At 38.8% G+C, this 13,959-nt stretch overlaps 1 protein-coding gene across 5 annotated transcripts in view; it reads left to right on the top strand.

Annotated features, from left to right (window-relative positions):
- tcf4 (transcription factor 4) overlaps positions 1-13,959 on the top strand; it is a 563,422-nt gene that overhangs the window by 394,506 nt on the left and 154,957 nt on the right. For 2 of the 5 annotated variants that reach the window (XM_061980827.2, XM_061980826.2), the window contains exon 1: positions 11,828-12,588. The exons of the other annotated variants lie outside the window; for them this stretch is intronic. In XM_061980827.2, the coding sequence (XP_061836811.2) occupies positions 12,520-12,588 (69 nt within the window). In that variant the 5' untranslated portion in view covers positions 11,828-12,519. Of the gene's footprint in view, positions 1-11,827; positions 12,589-13,959 lie in introns of those variants that run through there. 5 annotated transcript variants of the gene reach the window in all.

Raw genomic sequence — 13,959 nt, 5'->3', positions numbered from 1 at the left:
TGTGATGCGAGAAATTCGGCCGCCATCTTGAAGTGGTGATGAGGAGCCGGCGAGCAGCCTAAACTGACAGTTGACAGGTAGAAAACAAAGATGCTAAACTGACAGTTGACAGGTTGAAAACAAAGATGCCGGGCTGGTGTCCAGCGTTTTCCTGCTCAAATGAGCGGACCTTTGAAAATAGGAATCAGGGGATTACTTTTCACAAGTAAGATTTAACATTAACGTACTATTGGTTGTATTTTGTGAAAAGAATATTACCACAGAGTTGAGAAGGAGCAAAGATCTTCAATAGTACTGAAATCGTAGCCGCTAGCAAACAAGAGTATGACCATAATAGAATTGCTTGTCAATGAAATTAATTAAATTTCAAAATGTCATACTTGAATAACGTAAAGTTGAAATAAATGATGAAGATAAAGATTGTAAGACAGAATTTGGTTCTATTCTGAACCAAGCTGATATAAAGACTTTCAGGTGTTTATATATGTTTATGTTGAAGTATTTGGCAGACACTTTTATCCAAAGCGACATATATAAAAAATACATATAAAACAATCACTGTAAACATTATCATTTAAGGGAAGAATGTAATACAAAATATCAATACAAAGTGGCAAGACAGAATAAACTCTCTGCTGCTGCAGCAACAGAGATATAGTCTACAGCAGTGTTTTTCAACCTTTTTTGAGCCAAGGCACATTTTTTGCGTTGAAAAAATCCACGGGCACACCACCAGCAGAAATCATAAACTCAGTTGACAGTAAAAAGTTGTTGTCGTAATTGTTGGATATGAATTTAAACCATAACCAACCATGTATCACTATAGCTCTTGTCTCAAAGTAGGTGTACTGTCACCACCTGTCACAGCACCCCCTGACTTATTTGGAGTTTTTTGCTGTTTTCCTGTGTGTAGTGTTTTAGTTCTTGTCTTGCGCTCCTATTTTGGTGGCTTTTTCTCTTTTTTTGGTATTTTCCTGTAGCAGTTTCATGTCTTATATTTCCCGCATCTACTTTGTTTTAGCAATCAAGAATATTTCAGCTGTTTTTATCCTTCTTTGTGGGGACATTGTTGATAGCCATGTCATGTTCGGATGTACATTGTGGATGCCGTCTTTGCTCCACAGTAAGTCTTTGCTGTCGTCCAGCATTCTGTTTTTGTTTACTTTGTAGCCAGTTCAGTTTTACTTTCGTTCTGCATAGCCTTCCCTAAGCTTCAATGCCTTTTCTTAGCGGCACTCACGTTTTGTTTATTTTTGGTTTAAGCATAAGACACCTTTTTACCTGCCTTTACAAAGCAATTAGCTACCGGCTGCCACCTACTGATATGGAAGAGTATTACACGGTTACTTTGCCGAGCTTTGGACAGCACCGACACTCAACAACAACACATCATTTGCAGACTATAATTACTGGTTTGCAAAAAATGTTTTTAACCCAAATATGTGTAATTAGATAATCTCCCACGGCACACCAGACTGTATCTCACGGCACACTAGTGTGCCGCGGCACAGTGGTTGAAAAACACTGGTCTACAGGTCCATAAGATATATAGATATCTAATGTATTCATACATTGTTAATGTAGGATATACGCATGTAAATATAACCTAATCATATTGTTTCTTCAATTTAAAAATAGCTGACCGTTTTTTTCCCCCTTCTCTGGGATTATATTCCCAGTTTTGATCTCGGAAATCTGGTCACTTATAGCATATAAGAATATTCTATTACTGTTAAGCAAACTATGAATAATAAAACACACCAAAACATGTGTCCTTTATCATAGCTACACGTATGACAAAAAAACGCGTGAAAATCAGTGGTATTCAGTGAGGTAAGATGAATTAAATGCGCTGACAGTTGATTGCTCCTGCCAAATGAATTGCACTGAGTGGAGTGGATCACCACTCCAAGATGGCGGCCTCGCATCTCGTCAGCACCAGTAGGCAGTAGCGGTCGACGCTGCGTACCATTATAAGATGTCTATGTTTATAACACCCAAAAGCGCATAATTCAACCATTGAAATACTTTCTATAGTTCAAGACTTACGGTAATTTAAAAACAACACTGCACATCATAATGGCGGCGACAGTTTTGATGTTAAAGGTCTAAAAAAAAAATTATGTGGAACGTCCGGGGGGCCGGATTGTAAATCTTAATGGGCCGCATGTGGCCCGCGGGCTGTACTTTGCCCAGGTCTGGTATACACCAACAGGGAGACAAAATAAAGCTATGGAGATATATGGTTAAAGTGTGGATAATATCAAAACTTCCCTGTTTAATTAGTAACTGGATGTTTGAGATTAGAAGAATAAGCCAATGTTAACAGGTGACATGACATCCTGGTGGGTACACTGTAAAAAGTGGCATTATAAATTACAAATTACTGTAATTACTATTGTAATTACTCTATAATGTTAATACTGCCACCTACTGTACAAAATTGTGCAACATAGTCTACGGAACCCCTTAAGAGACAAATCAGTTTGAATGATGGTAAGGTGTTGTGATATAACAGAGGACTATGACTACCGTATTTTACTGTGAAATAACTGTTGCTGTGAAATATAAGGGTATATTAATGTTTACAGTCATTTGTTGTAATGTTACAGTACATTTTGATTACGGTATTTTTCTGTGGAAAATGCTGTGAAATTCTGGTAAAAAACAACCATATTTGAAAACAAAGACCACATTTTTGTTTTCCAAATTGAATTTAAATAGATTGAAAATAGTACATTCTGTATTCCATTAGTCAGTGACACTGGCCAAAATTTGAAATTATATTTTAAGGAAATTTCCCAAGTTTTAAGAGTTATTTACTTATATATTTTTAACTGGCTTTTCCTCACAATCTTAATTTTAGCATGGATAATTGTATTTTGTATATTATAGTTTAAAAATGTTAACATAATATTCGAACAAGACATTGTGGTTTTCTGCACACAGGGCTTTGGAAAACCAGGAATTCTGGAAAGTCCTGGAATTTTTTTAACTTGGAAAAAGGGTCGTTTGGATTTCCAGGATGGTGAAATGTGTTGAATGTGGAATGGTATGAATAGGTTAAAAAATGTGGAAATGGTGGAAGTTAGAAAAATGGCCAATTCATTTTAAATGGGAAAAATGTCCCGGAATTCTGGGAAATCTGGGAATTTGGGGAATTTGTCAAGGGAAAGCCCGCGATTCCCGAATATGCTGAACAGTTTGAAGTTGGAACGATTTGAATCAGGGTGAAAAATGTGGAAGGTAGAGCGCGCCACAATCTGGAGAGGAAGAAGTAGAGGAATAATAATAAATATATTAATTTTGGTGGAGAAAACCATATGTGTGAATGCTTTGGAGCATTCACATAATTAGGAAAATAAATTATGAAAACTATAAAATGAGAAAATTAGGTAAAGGAAAGAGGAAAGGAGAAAAGGTTGTGGGAAAATGTGGAAGGAGGGAAGGAAAAGTAGATGTTTGCAAGGTGTGGAGACAGAAAGGAAAACAATGGATGAGATATAAATGATGAGGAAATGAAAGTCAAAGTGTGAGAAAAAGAGGAGGAAAGGAAATGAAGGATTTAGAACAGGGGTGTCAAACTCGTTTTCATTGAGGGCCACATCGCAGTTATGGTTGCCCTCAGAGGGCCGCATTTAGCAATGAGTAAAATATGAATATACATGTGTATATATATATATATTACTTTAACAATATATTTTTTTACATAAACTGCAAAAAATATTAAAATATTACTTTAAAAACTGGCAGCTCAGTCACCACAAAGTTACAAAAAAAACAGTGTTTTTTTTTTACAGCATATAAAAAAATGTAATAAATGGAATGGAATGGAGAAACAATACCACTGTTTTTAGCGGTAAAATTCAAGTAACATAGCTGCCGGTTTAATTTTTTAAATCGTAAAATCTTGTTGTTTTATTGTTTTTTTTTGTTTGTTTTTTAATGTTTTAGTGTCTTACTCTATATGGAAAAAAACAGTACCAAAGGTGATTTTACGGTAAAAAAAGTCACTGTCCATTTACAGTCTACAATTTGATTGATAATTTGTTTTGAAGTCATAAGTCAAGCAGATATTTAAGTACAGTATTTATCTTTATTTAAAAAATATATATATTTTTGGAATGCATGATAAAATATTTTGATTTTGATAATATTGAATTTGAAAACATATGCAATTGCATGCAGTACATTATTTTTAATGTCAAAAGGGAAAGAACAAATATATTTAGTAAGAAAAGATTAAGCATTTTATTAACGCATATTATTTCCAGGCTTTCGCGGGCCACATAAAATAATGTGGCGGGCCAGATTTGGCCCCCGGGGGGGCCTTGAGTTTGACACCTGTGATTTAGAGCAGTGTGAGATACAGTCTGGTGTGCCGTGGGAGATTATGTAGTTTCACCTATTTGGGTTAAAAATATTTTTTGCAAACCAGTAATTATAATTTACAAATAATGTGCCGTTGTTGAGTGTCGGTGCTGTCTAGAACTCGGCAGGGTAACCGTGTAATACTCTTCCATATCAGTAGGTGGCAGCAGGTAACTAATTGCTTTGTAAATGTCGGGAACAGGACAGCGGGAGGCAGTGTTCAGGTAAAAAGGTATCTAATGCTTAAACCAAAAATAAACAAAAGGTGAGTGCCCCTAAGAAAAGACATTAAAGCTTAGGGAAGGCTATGCAGAATGAAACTAAAACTGAACCGGCTACAAAGTAAACAAACAGAATGCTGGACGACAGCAAAGACTTACAGTGTGTGGAGCAGAGACGGACGGCGTCTACAAAGTACATCCGTACATGACATGACAATCAACAATGTCCATCCAAAAAAAAATAGCAACAACTTAAATGTTTTTGACTGCTTAAAACAAAGCAGGTGCGGGGTATAGCGCTCAAAGGAAGACATGAAACTGCTACAGGAAAATACAGACAAAACAGGAAAAGCCACCAAAATAGGAGCGCAAGACAAGAACTAAAACACTACACACAGGAGAACAGCAAAAAACTCAAACCAAGTCACGGCGTGATGTGACAGGTGGAGACAGTACACCTACCTTGAGACAAGAGCTATGTTGATGCATGCTTGGTTATGGTTTAAAGTCATATCCAACAATTGCGACAACGACTTTTTATTGTCTACCGAGTTTAATTTTTTAATGATTTCTGCTGGTGGTGTGCCTCGGCTCAAAAAAGGTTGAAAAACACTGATTTAGAAGGAGGTAAAGCAAGGGTGTCAAACTCATTTTAGATGGGGGGGCCACGTGAATAAAAATCTACTCCCAAGTGGTCCGGACTGGTAAAATCACGGCACGCTAACTTAAAAATAAAGACAACTTCAGATTGTTTTCTTTGTTTAAAAATAGAACAAACAACATTCTGAAAATGAACAAATCATAATGTTGTAGGAGTGTAACGGTACGTGTATTTGTATCGAACTGTTTCGGTACGGGGGTTCCGGTTCGCTTCGGAGGGTGTACCGAACGAGTTTCCACACGGACCTACTAAGTAGCGTAACACACGTTGTGTAAACAATGCACACACGGCATGCTAGCAGCTAACGGGCTACGATAGACTGACCATACGTCCTCTTTTCACCGGACATGTCCTCTTTTGCGGAGCTGTCAGGGCGGAGTTTCTTAAATGCCTCAAATGTCCGGCATTTAGAGTTAGGGTTGTGTGCATTTTCAATGTACGTTCAGGGTTAAGAAGGGGTTAAAAACAAAACAAATTGTGCGCGCAGCAGCATTGGTGAGGGAGGGGCAGAGACAGAGAGAGAGAGAGAGAGTTATGATAAACGCGCATGCGTCGCCAGGCTCTGCTTTTTATCCATAGATTTATCGGATTTGATTTTTTATTATCTATAGCAGGGGTGTCAAAAGTGTGCCCAAGAGGCCATTTGCGGCCCACAGCTAATGTTTTAAAGGCCCACGGCACATTCTAAAAATACTATTAAAATAAACAAAAACATAACAAAAGTGAAATAAAAAAGCTTAAAGGTGAAATGTAATTTAGAAAAAGTTGCAATGTTGACTAATAAAACAAAGCTGTTTTTTTTCCTTTCAAACTGTCATTGCTCAAAACATAATATTGAATCAAAATCAATGTTATTATGAATTATTGACCTATCCAAGGTTCCGATTACTTCACATCAAATATTCCACTGAGAAAAATATTTTTGGTGTAAGATTTTGCAAATTTGGTAAATAAATAACCCAAAAATGTATATTTTGTTGTTTTCTTACTGTACCGAAAATGAACCGAACCGTGACCTCTAAACCGAGGTATGTACCGTACCGAAATTTTTGTGGACCGTTACACCCCTATAATGTTGTTGTTGTTGTTTTTTCTACATAGACATGTTGCGGTTAAGAACATTCTACCTTTTTTTGTTGTTATTTATACTTTCTTAATAAATTATGTGGTAATGTTCATCAGTCAACACATTGGTGTTGGCTACCCCTGTGGTAAATTTTAAATGTGCTTTATGAATAAAGTTGATTTGATTTGATTTGGTGTTAATTATCAATCTATCAAGATAAAAAATAACGTAAAAAAAAAATGACAGGATGTTATTTATGTAGTTTGCTAATTTTCCTCGACTGGTGCACTATGTGGTTTTTTTTTTTTTTTTTTTTACATATGTAGCATCAAAGATACAAAGAATTGTTATTGTGACATCTAGTGGACACATTTAGAACGGCAGTTTCTTTCATTCAAAAATTTCCGCTCATTTTTATACTTCGCAAACTCATCCCGCGGGACGGATAAAACCTGTCCGCGGGCCGGTTCAGGCCCACGAACAGGTTTAGATTTTTTACATATGTAGCATCAAAGATACAAAAAATTGCTATTGCGACATCTAGTGGACACATTTAGAACAGCAGTTTCTTTCAATAAAAAAATTCCTCAAATTTTTATACTTCGCAAACTCATCCTGCGGGACGGATAAAACCTGTTCGCGGGCCGGTTCAGGCTCACGAACAGGTTTAGATTTTTTACATATGTAGTATCAAAGATACAAAGAATTGTTATTGCGACATCTAGTGGACACATTTAGAGCAGCAGTTTCTTTCATTAAAAAAAATTCCTATAATTTTTATACTTCGCAAACTCATCCTGCGGGACGGATAAAACCTGTCCGCGGGCCGGTTCAGGCCCATGAACAGGTTTAGATTTTTTACATATGTAGCATCAAAGATACAAAAAATTGCTATTGCGACATCTAGTGGACACATTTAGAACGGCAGTTTCTTTCATTAAAAACATTTCCTCTAATTTTTATACTTCGCAAACTCATCCCGCAGGACGGATAAAACCTGTCCGCGGGCCGGTTCAGGCCCACGAACAGGTTTAGATTTTTTACATATGCAGCATCAAAGATACAAAAAATTGCTATTGCGACATCTAGTGGACACATTTAGAACAGCAGTTTTTTTCATTAAAAAAATTCCTCAAATTTTTATACTTCGCAAACTCATCCTGCGGGACGGATAAAACCTGTTCACGGGCCGGTTCAGGCTCACGAACAGGTTTAGATTTTTTACATATGTAGCATCAAAGATACAAAGAATTGTTATTGCGACATCTAGTGGACACTTTTAGAACAGCAGTTTCCTTCATTCAAAAATTTCCGCTCATTTTTATACTTCGCAAACTCATCCCGCGGGACGGATAAAACCTGTCCGCGGGCCGGTTCAGGCTCACGAACAGGTTTAGATTTTTTACATATGTAGCATCAAAGATACAAAAAATTGCTATTGCGACATCTAGTGGACACATTTAGAACAGCAGTTTCTTTCATTAAAAAAATTCTTCAAATTTTTATACTTCGCAAACTCATCCTGCGGGACGGATAAAACCTGTCCGCGGGCCGGTTCAAAGTAAAGCCGCTGCTCCTCCACATCGAGAGGAGCCAGATGAGGTGGTTCGGGCATCTGGTCAGGATGCCACCCGAACGCCTCCCTAGGGAGGTGTTTAGGGCACGTCCCACCGGTAGGAGGCCGCGGGGAAGACCCAGGACACGTTGGGAAGACTATGTCTCCCGGCTGGCCTGGGAACGCCTCGGGGTCCCACAGGAAGAGCTGGACGAAGTGGCTGGGGAGAGGGAAGTCTGGGCTTCCCTGCTTAAGCTGCTGCCCCCGCGACCCGACCTCGGATAAGCGGAAGAAGATGGATGGATGGATGTTCGTGGGCCTGAACCGGCCCGCGAACAGGTTTTATCCGTCCCGCAGGATGAGTTTGCGAAGTCCACTGTTCAGGCCCACGAACAGGTTTAGATGTTTTACATATGTAGCATCAAAGATACAAAAAATTGCTATTGCGACATCTAGTGGACACATTTAGAACAGCAGTTTCTTTCATTAAAAAATTTCCTATAATTTTTATACTTCGCAAACTCATCCTGCGGGACGGATAAAACCTGTCCGCAGGCCGGTTCAGGCCCACGAACAGGTTTAGATTTTTTACATATGTAGCATCAAAGATACAAAAAATTGCTATTGCGACATCTAGTGGACACATTTAGAACAGCAGTTTCTTTCATTAAAAAATGTCCTATAATTTTTATACTTCGCAAACTCATCCTGCGGGACGGATAAAACCTGTTCGCGGGCCGGTTCAGGCTCACGAACAGGTTTAGATTTTTTACATATGTAGCATCAAAGATACAAAGAATTGTTATTGCGACATCTAGTGGACACATTTAGAACAGCAGTTTCTTTCATTCAAAAATTTCCGCTCATTTTTATACTTCGCTAACTCATCCCGCGGGACGGATAAAACCTGTCCGCGGGCCGGTTCAGGCCCACGAACAGGTTTAGATTTTTTACATATGTAGCATCAAAGATACAAAAAATTGCTACTGCGACATCTAGTGGACACATTTAGAACAGCAGTTTCTTTCATTAAAAAATTTCCTCTAATTTTTATACTTCGCAAACTCATCCTGCGGGACGGATAAAACCTGTTCGCGGGCCGGTTCAGGCTCACGAACAGGTTTAGATTTTTTACATATGTAGCATCAAAGATACAGAGAATTGTTATTGCGACATCTAGTGGACACATTTAGAACAGCAGTTTCTTTCATTAAAACATTTCCGCTCACTTTTATACTTCGCAAACTTATCCCGCGGAACGGATAAAACCTGTCCGCGGGCCTGAACCGGCCCGCGAACAAGTTTAGATTTTTTACATATGTAGCATCAAAGATACAAAGAATTGTTATTGCGACATCTAGTGGACACTTTTAGAACAGCAGTTTCTTTCATTCAAAAATTTCCGCTTATTTTTATACTTCGCAAACTCATCCCGCGGGACGGATAAAACCTGTCCGCGGGCCGGTTCAGGCTCACGAACAGTTTAGATTTTTTACATATGTAGCATCAAAGATACAAAGAATTGCTATTGCGACATCTAGTGGACACATTTAGAACGGCAGTTTCTTTCATTAAAAAATTTCCTCTAATTTTTATACTTCGCAAACTCATCCTGCGGGACGGATAAAACCTGTCCGCGGGCCGGTTCAGGCCCACGAACAGGTTTAGATTTTTTACATATGCAGCATCAAAGATACAAAAAATTGCTATTGCGACATCTAGTGGACACATTTAGAACAGCAGTTTCTTTCATTAAAAAAAATCCTCAAATTTTTATACTTCGCAAACTCATCCTGCGGGACGGATAAAACCTGTTCAAGGGCTGGTTCAGGCTCACGAACAGGTTTAGATTTTTTACATATGTAGCATCAAAGATACAAAGAATTGTTATTGCGACATCTAGTGGACACATTTAGAGCAGCAGTTTCTTTCATTAAAAAATTTCCTATAATTTTTATACTTCGCAAACTCATCCTGCGGGACGGATAAAACCTGTTCGCGGGCCGGTTCAGGCCCACGAACAGGTTTAGATTTTTTACATATGTAGCATCAAAGATACAAAGAATTGTTATTGCGACATCTAGTGGACACATTTAGAACAGCAGTTTCTTTCATTCAAAAATTTCCGCTCATTTTTATACTTCGCAAACTCATCCCGCGGGACGGATAAAACCTGTCCCCGGGCCGGTTCAGGCCCACGAACAGGTTTAGATATTTTACATATGTAGCATCAAAGATACAAAAAATTGCTATAGCGACATCTAGTGGACACATTTAGAACAGCAGTTTCTTTCATTAAAAAAATTCCTCAAATTTTTATACTTCGCAAACTCATCCTGCGGGACTGATAAAACCTGTCCCCGGGCCGGTTCAGGCTCACGAACAGGTTTAGATTTTTTACATTTGCAGCATCAAAGATACAAAAAATTGCTATTGCGACATCTAGTGGACACATTTAGAGCAGCAGTTTCTTTCATTCAAAAATTTCCGCTCATTTTTATACTTCGCAAACTCATCCCGCGGGACGGATAAAACCTGTTCGCGGGCCTGTTCAGGCCCACGAACAGGTTTAGATTTTTTACATATGTAGCATCAAAGACACAAAGAATTGTTATTGCGACATCTAGTGGACACATTTAGAACAGCAGTTTCTTTCATTCAAAAATGTCTGCTCATTTTTATACTTCGCAAACTCATCCTGCGGGACGGATAAAACCTGTTCGCGGGCCGGTTCAGGCCCACGAACAGGTTTAGATTTTTTACATATGTAGCATCAAAGATACAAAGAATTGCTATTGCGACATCTAGTGGACACATTTAGAGCAGCAGTTTCTTTCATTAAAAAATTTCCTATAATTTTTATACTTCGCAAACTCATCCTGCGGGACGGATAAAACCTGTTCGCGGGCCGGTTCAGGCCCACGAACAGGTTTAGATTTTTTACATATGTAGCATCAAAGATACAAAGAATTGCTATTGCGACATCTAGTGGACACATTTAGAACGGCAGTTTCTTTCATTAAAAAAATGTCCTCTAATTTTTATACTTCGCAAACTCATCCCGCGGGACGGATAAAACCTGTCCCCGGGCCGGTTCAGGCCCACGAACAGGTTTAGATGTTTTACATATGTAGCATCAAAGATACAAAAAATTGCTATAGCGACATCTAGTGGACACATTTAGAACAGCAGTTTCTTTCATTAAAAAAATTCCTCAAATTTTTATACTTCGCAAACTCATCCTGCGGGACGGATAAAACCTGTTCGCGGGCCGGTTCAGGCTCACGAACAGGTTTAGATTTTTTACATATGTAGCATCAAAGATACAAAAAATTGCTATTGCGACATCTAGTGGACACATTTAGAACAGCAGTTTCTTTCATTAAAAAAATTCCTCAAATTTTTATACTTCGCAAACTCATCCTGCGGGACGGATAAAACCTGTTCGCGGGCCAGTTCAGGCTCACGAACAGGTTTAGATTTTTTACATATGTAGCATCAAAGACACAAAGAATTGTTATTGCGACATCTAGTGGACACATTTAGAGCAGCAGTTTCTTTAATTAAAAAATGTCCTATAATTTTTATACTTCGCAAACTCATCCTGCGGGACGGATAAAACCTGTTCGCGGGCCGGTTCAGGCTCACGAACAGGTTTAGATTTTTTACATATGTAGCATCAAAGATTCAAAGAATTGTTATTGCGACATCTAGTGGACACATTTAGAGCAGCAGTTTCTTTCATTAAAAAATTTCCGCTCATTTTTATACTTCGCAAACTTATCCCGCGGAACGGATAAAACCTGTTCGCGGGCCAGTTCAGGCCCACGAACAGGTTTAGATTTTTTACATATGCAGCATCAAAGATACAAAAAATTGCTATTGCGACATCTAGTGGACACATTTACAACAGCAGTTTCTTTCATTCAAAAATTTCCGCTTATTTTTATACTTCGCAAACTCATCGTGCGGGACGGATAACACCTGTTCACGGGCCTGAACCGGCCCGCGGGCCGTACGTTTGACACCCTTGTCAAACCCTTTACCTGGTAAAGTGTGAAAAAGAATGTAGGTGAGACAAGAAAGGAGGCTCCAGGGAACTCTATTTAAATAATGGGGAGAAAATGTGGAAAAGAAAAAAGAAAAAAAAAAAGGACAAGGCCGGATGAGTGGAGTAAATAAAGCGAGTGGAAAAAGTGAACAGTTCAAAGCCGAGGAGGGATGGCGTCCATATTTCACTGTCGGCAAAGTTCAAAGAGCGGCGGCGACGGCGCGCGCGTCCGCGAGCATCTGCGTGAGCGTGCGTGCGCGCGCATGGAGGGCGGCGAAGAGGAGGGGCACCGCGCGCTCTCTCTCTCTCTCCTCGCCTACTTTGCATATTCCACGCGCCTCGAATCGGGGCCATATGGGAAATGCAACTGAAGGAATTATCGGCTGGAAGAAGAAAAAAAAAAGAGCGAAGAGTTTGACGCCGCCAAGCCAGGGAAAAAGTTAGCGCGCGCGCGCCCACAGGAAAGGCGAAACTCGGCTTGGGCGAAAAGACGGAAGAGCGAGTCAAACGAAATTCCCCCCCAAAAAAACGAGAGAGGGGAGCGGGAGAGACGAGCCTTTCTTTTTTTTTTTCCCCCGGCGGAGGAGAGGAACGATGTATTGCGCCTACACCATCCCGGGGATGACTGGCAGCTCACTGATGTACTACTACAATGGCAAGGCGGTAAGCGGGCTTCTGTCATGTGTTGCGTTCACGCTCCATATCCCAGCGCGTCTTTTAGCGGCTTCTTCCTCGGCCCCTCCAGCCGTCTTTATTGAGACGCGTTCACGTGCGTGCTGTGTTTAAGAGGAGTGGGGAATGTGACAGGATGTGGACACGAGTGGGGAAAATACGCCAACGTGGTGTTTGCTGGTAGTTGACGTAAATTTAGCGTATGACACTTTTTGTCACTAAAATTGTGCCCCATTTCTCTTTCACTCCGTCACGTGTTTCCAATTATTTAAATGGCCGTGAATGCATCTAGATAAGACCCTTACTCGGAGCTGTCAACTGGAGTGACGTGTGTTAAATTCCCAATTTTTTCCCTCCCATTTATTAAAATTGTTTTAAATGTGTTGTTCATGAATATCAATTTGCACTTTAAACCCAAAAATAAGTGTTATTTTGTATATTTGCTGTTAGCAATTGCTTTGAAATTTCGAATTTTGTTTTACATTAAACGCATCATGGATTTGATCTAAAAGGTAAACAAGTAACTCAAATAACGGTTTTAGTTTTTGGTTGCTATATAATTATTTGTAAAAATTAAAACAAGTTTACCAGGTGTTTGACCTCTCATGAACCTGTCTTTGACCCTAACCTGTTAAAAAAAACAACCGCGGATAGTTATTTTGTATATTTGCTGTTAGCAATTGCTTGAAATTTCGAATTTTGTTTTACATTAAATGCATCATGGATTTGATCTAAAAGGTAAACAAGTAATTAAAATAACTTTAATTTTTTGGTTGCTACATAATTATTTGTAAAAAAAAAACAACCCAAAAAACAAGTTTACAAGTTGTTTGACCTCTCATGAACCTTTGACCCTCACCTTTTAAAAAAACAGTATACTTAAAAACAGTATAAGTTCTTTTGTATATTTGCTGTTAGCAATTGCTTGAATTTTTTTTTTTTATATACATTAAATGCATCATGGATTTGATCTAAAATGTAAACAACTAAATGAAATAACTGTTTTAATATTTGGTTGCTACATAATTATTTGTAAAAAAAAAACCAAAACAATTTTACAAGGTGTTTGACCTCTCATGAACCTGTCTTTGACCCACACCTGTTAAAAAAAACCCCCAGTCATTTAAATAAATGTGGGAGATGGAGTTGATACATTTCACAGGTTTCTTGCAGCAACGTGCAAGGTGTAAATGATTTTTTTCTGCAGATTCACCTGCTTGGGAAGTGTTAGTCTTTTTTTCACCACTTCTGATTGCTTCCTGACATTCAAAGTAAATTCATTTGATGCGATGGTCACGAAAAAGTGCATCGATATCCGCGTCCAAATAGGAATTGTTATGCACTCGGACTGATTTCAATAAA

This window comes from Nerophis lumbriciformis, linkage group LG20, assembly GCF_033978685.3.
Source record: "Nerophis lumbriciformis linkage group LG20, RoL_Nlum_v2.1, whole genome shotgun sequence".
NCBI classification, from domain to species: Eukaryota; Metazoa; Chordata; class Actinopteri; order Syngnathiformes; family Syngnathidae; genus Nerophis; species Nerophis lumbriciformis.
This window is presented reverse-complemented; position numbering and strand designations above follow the sequence as displayed.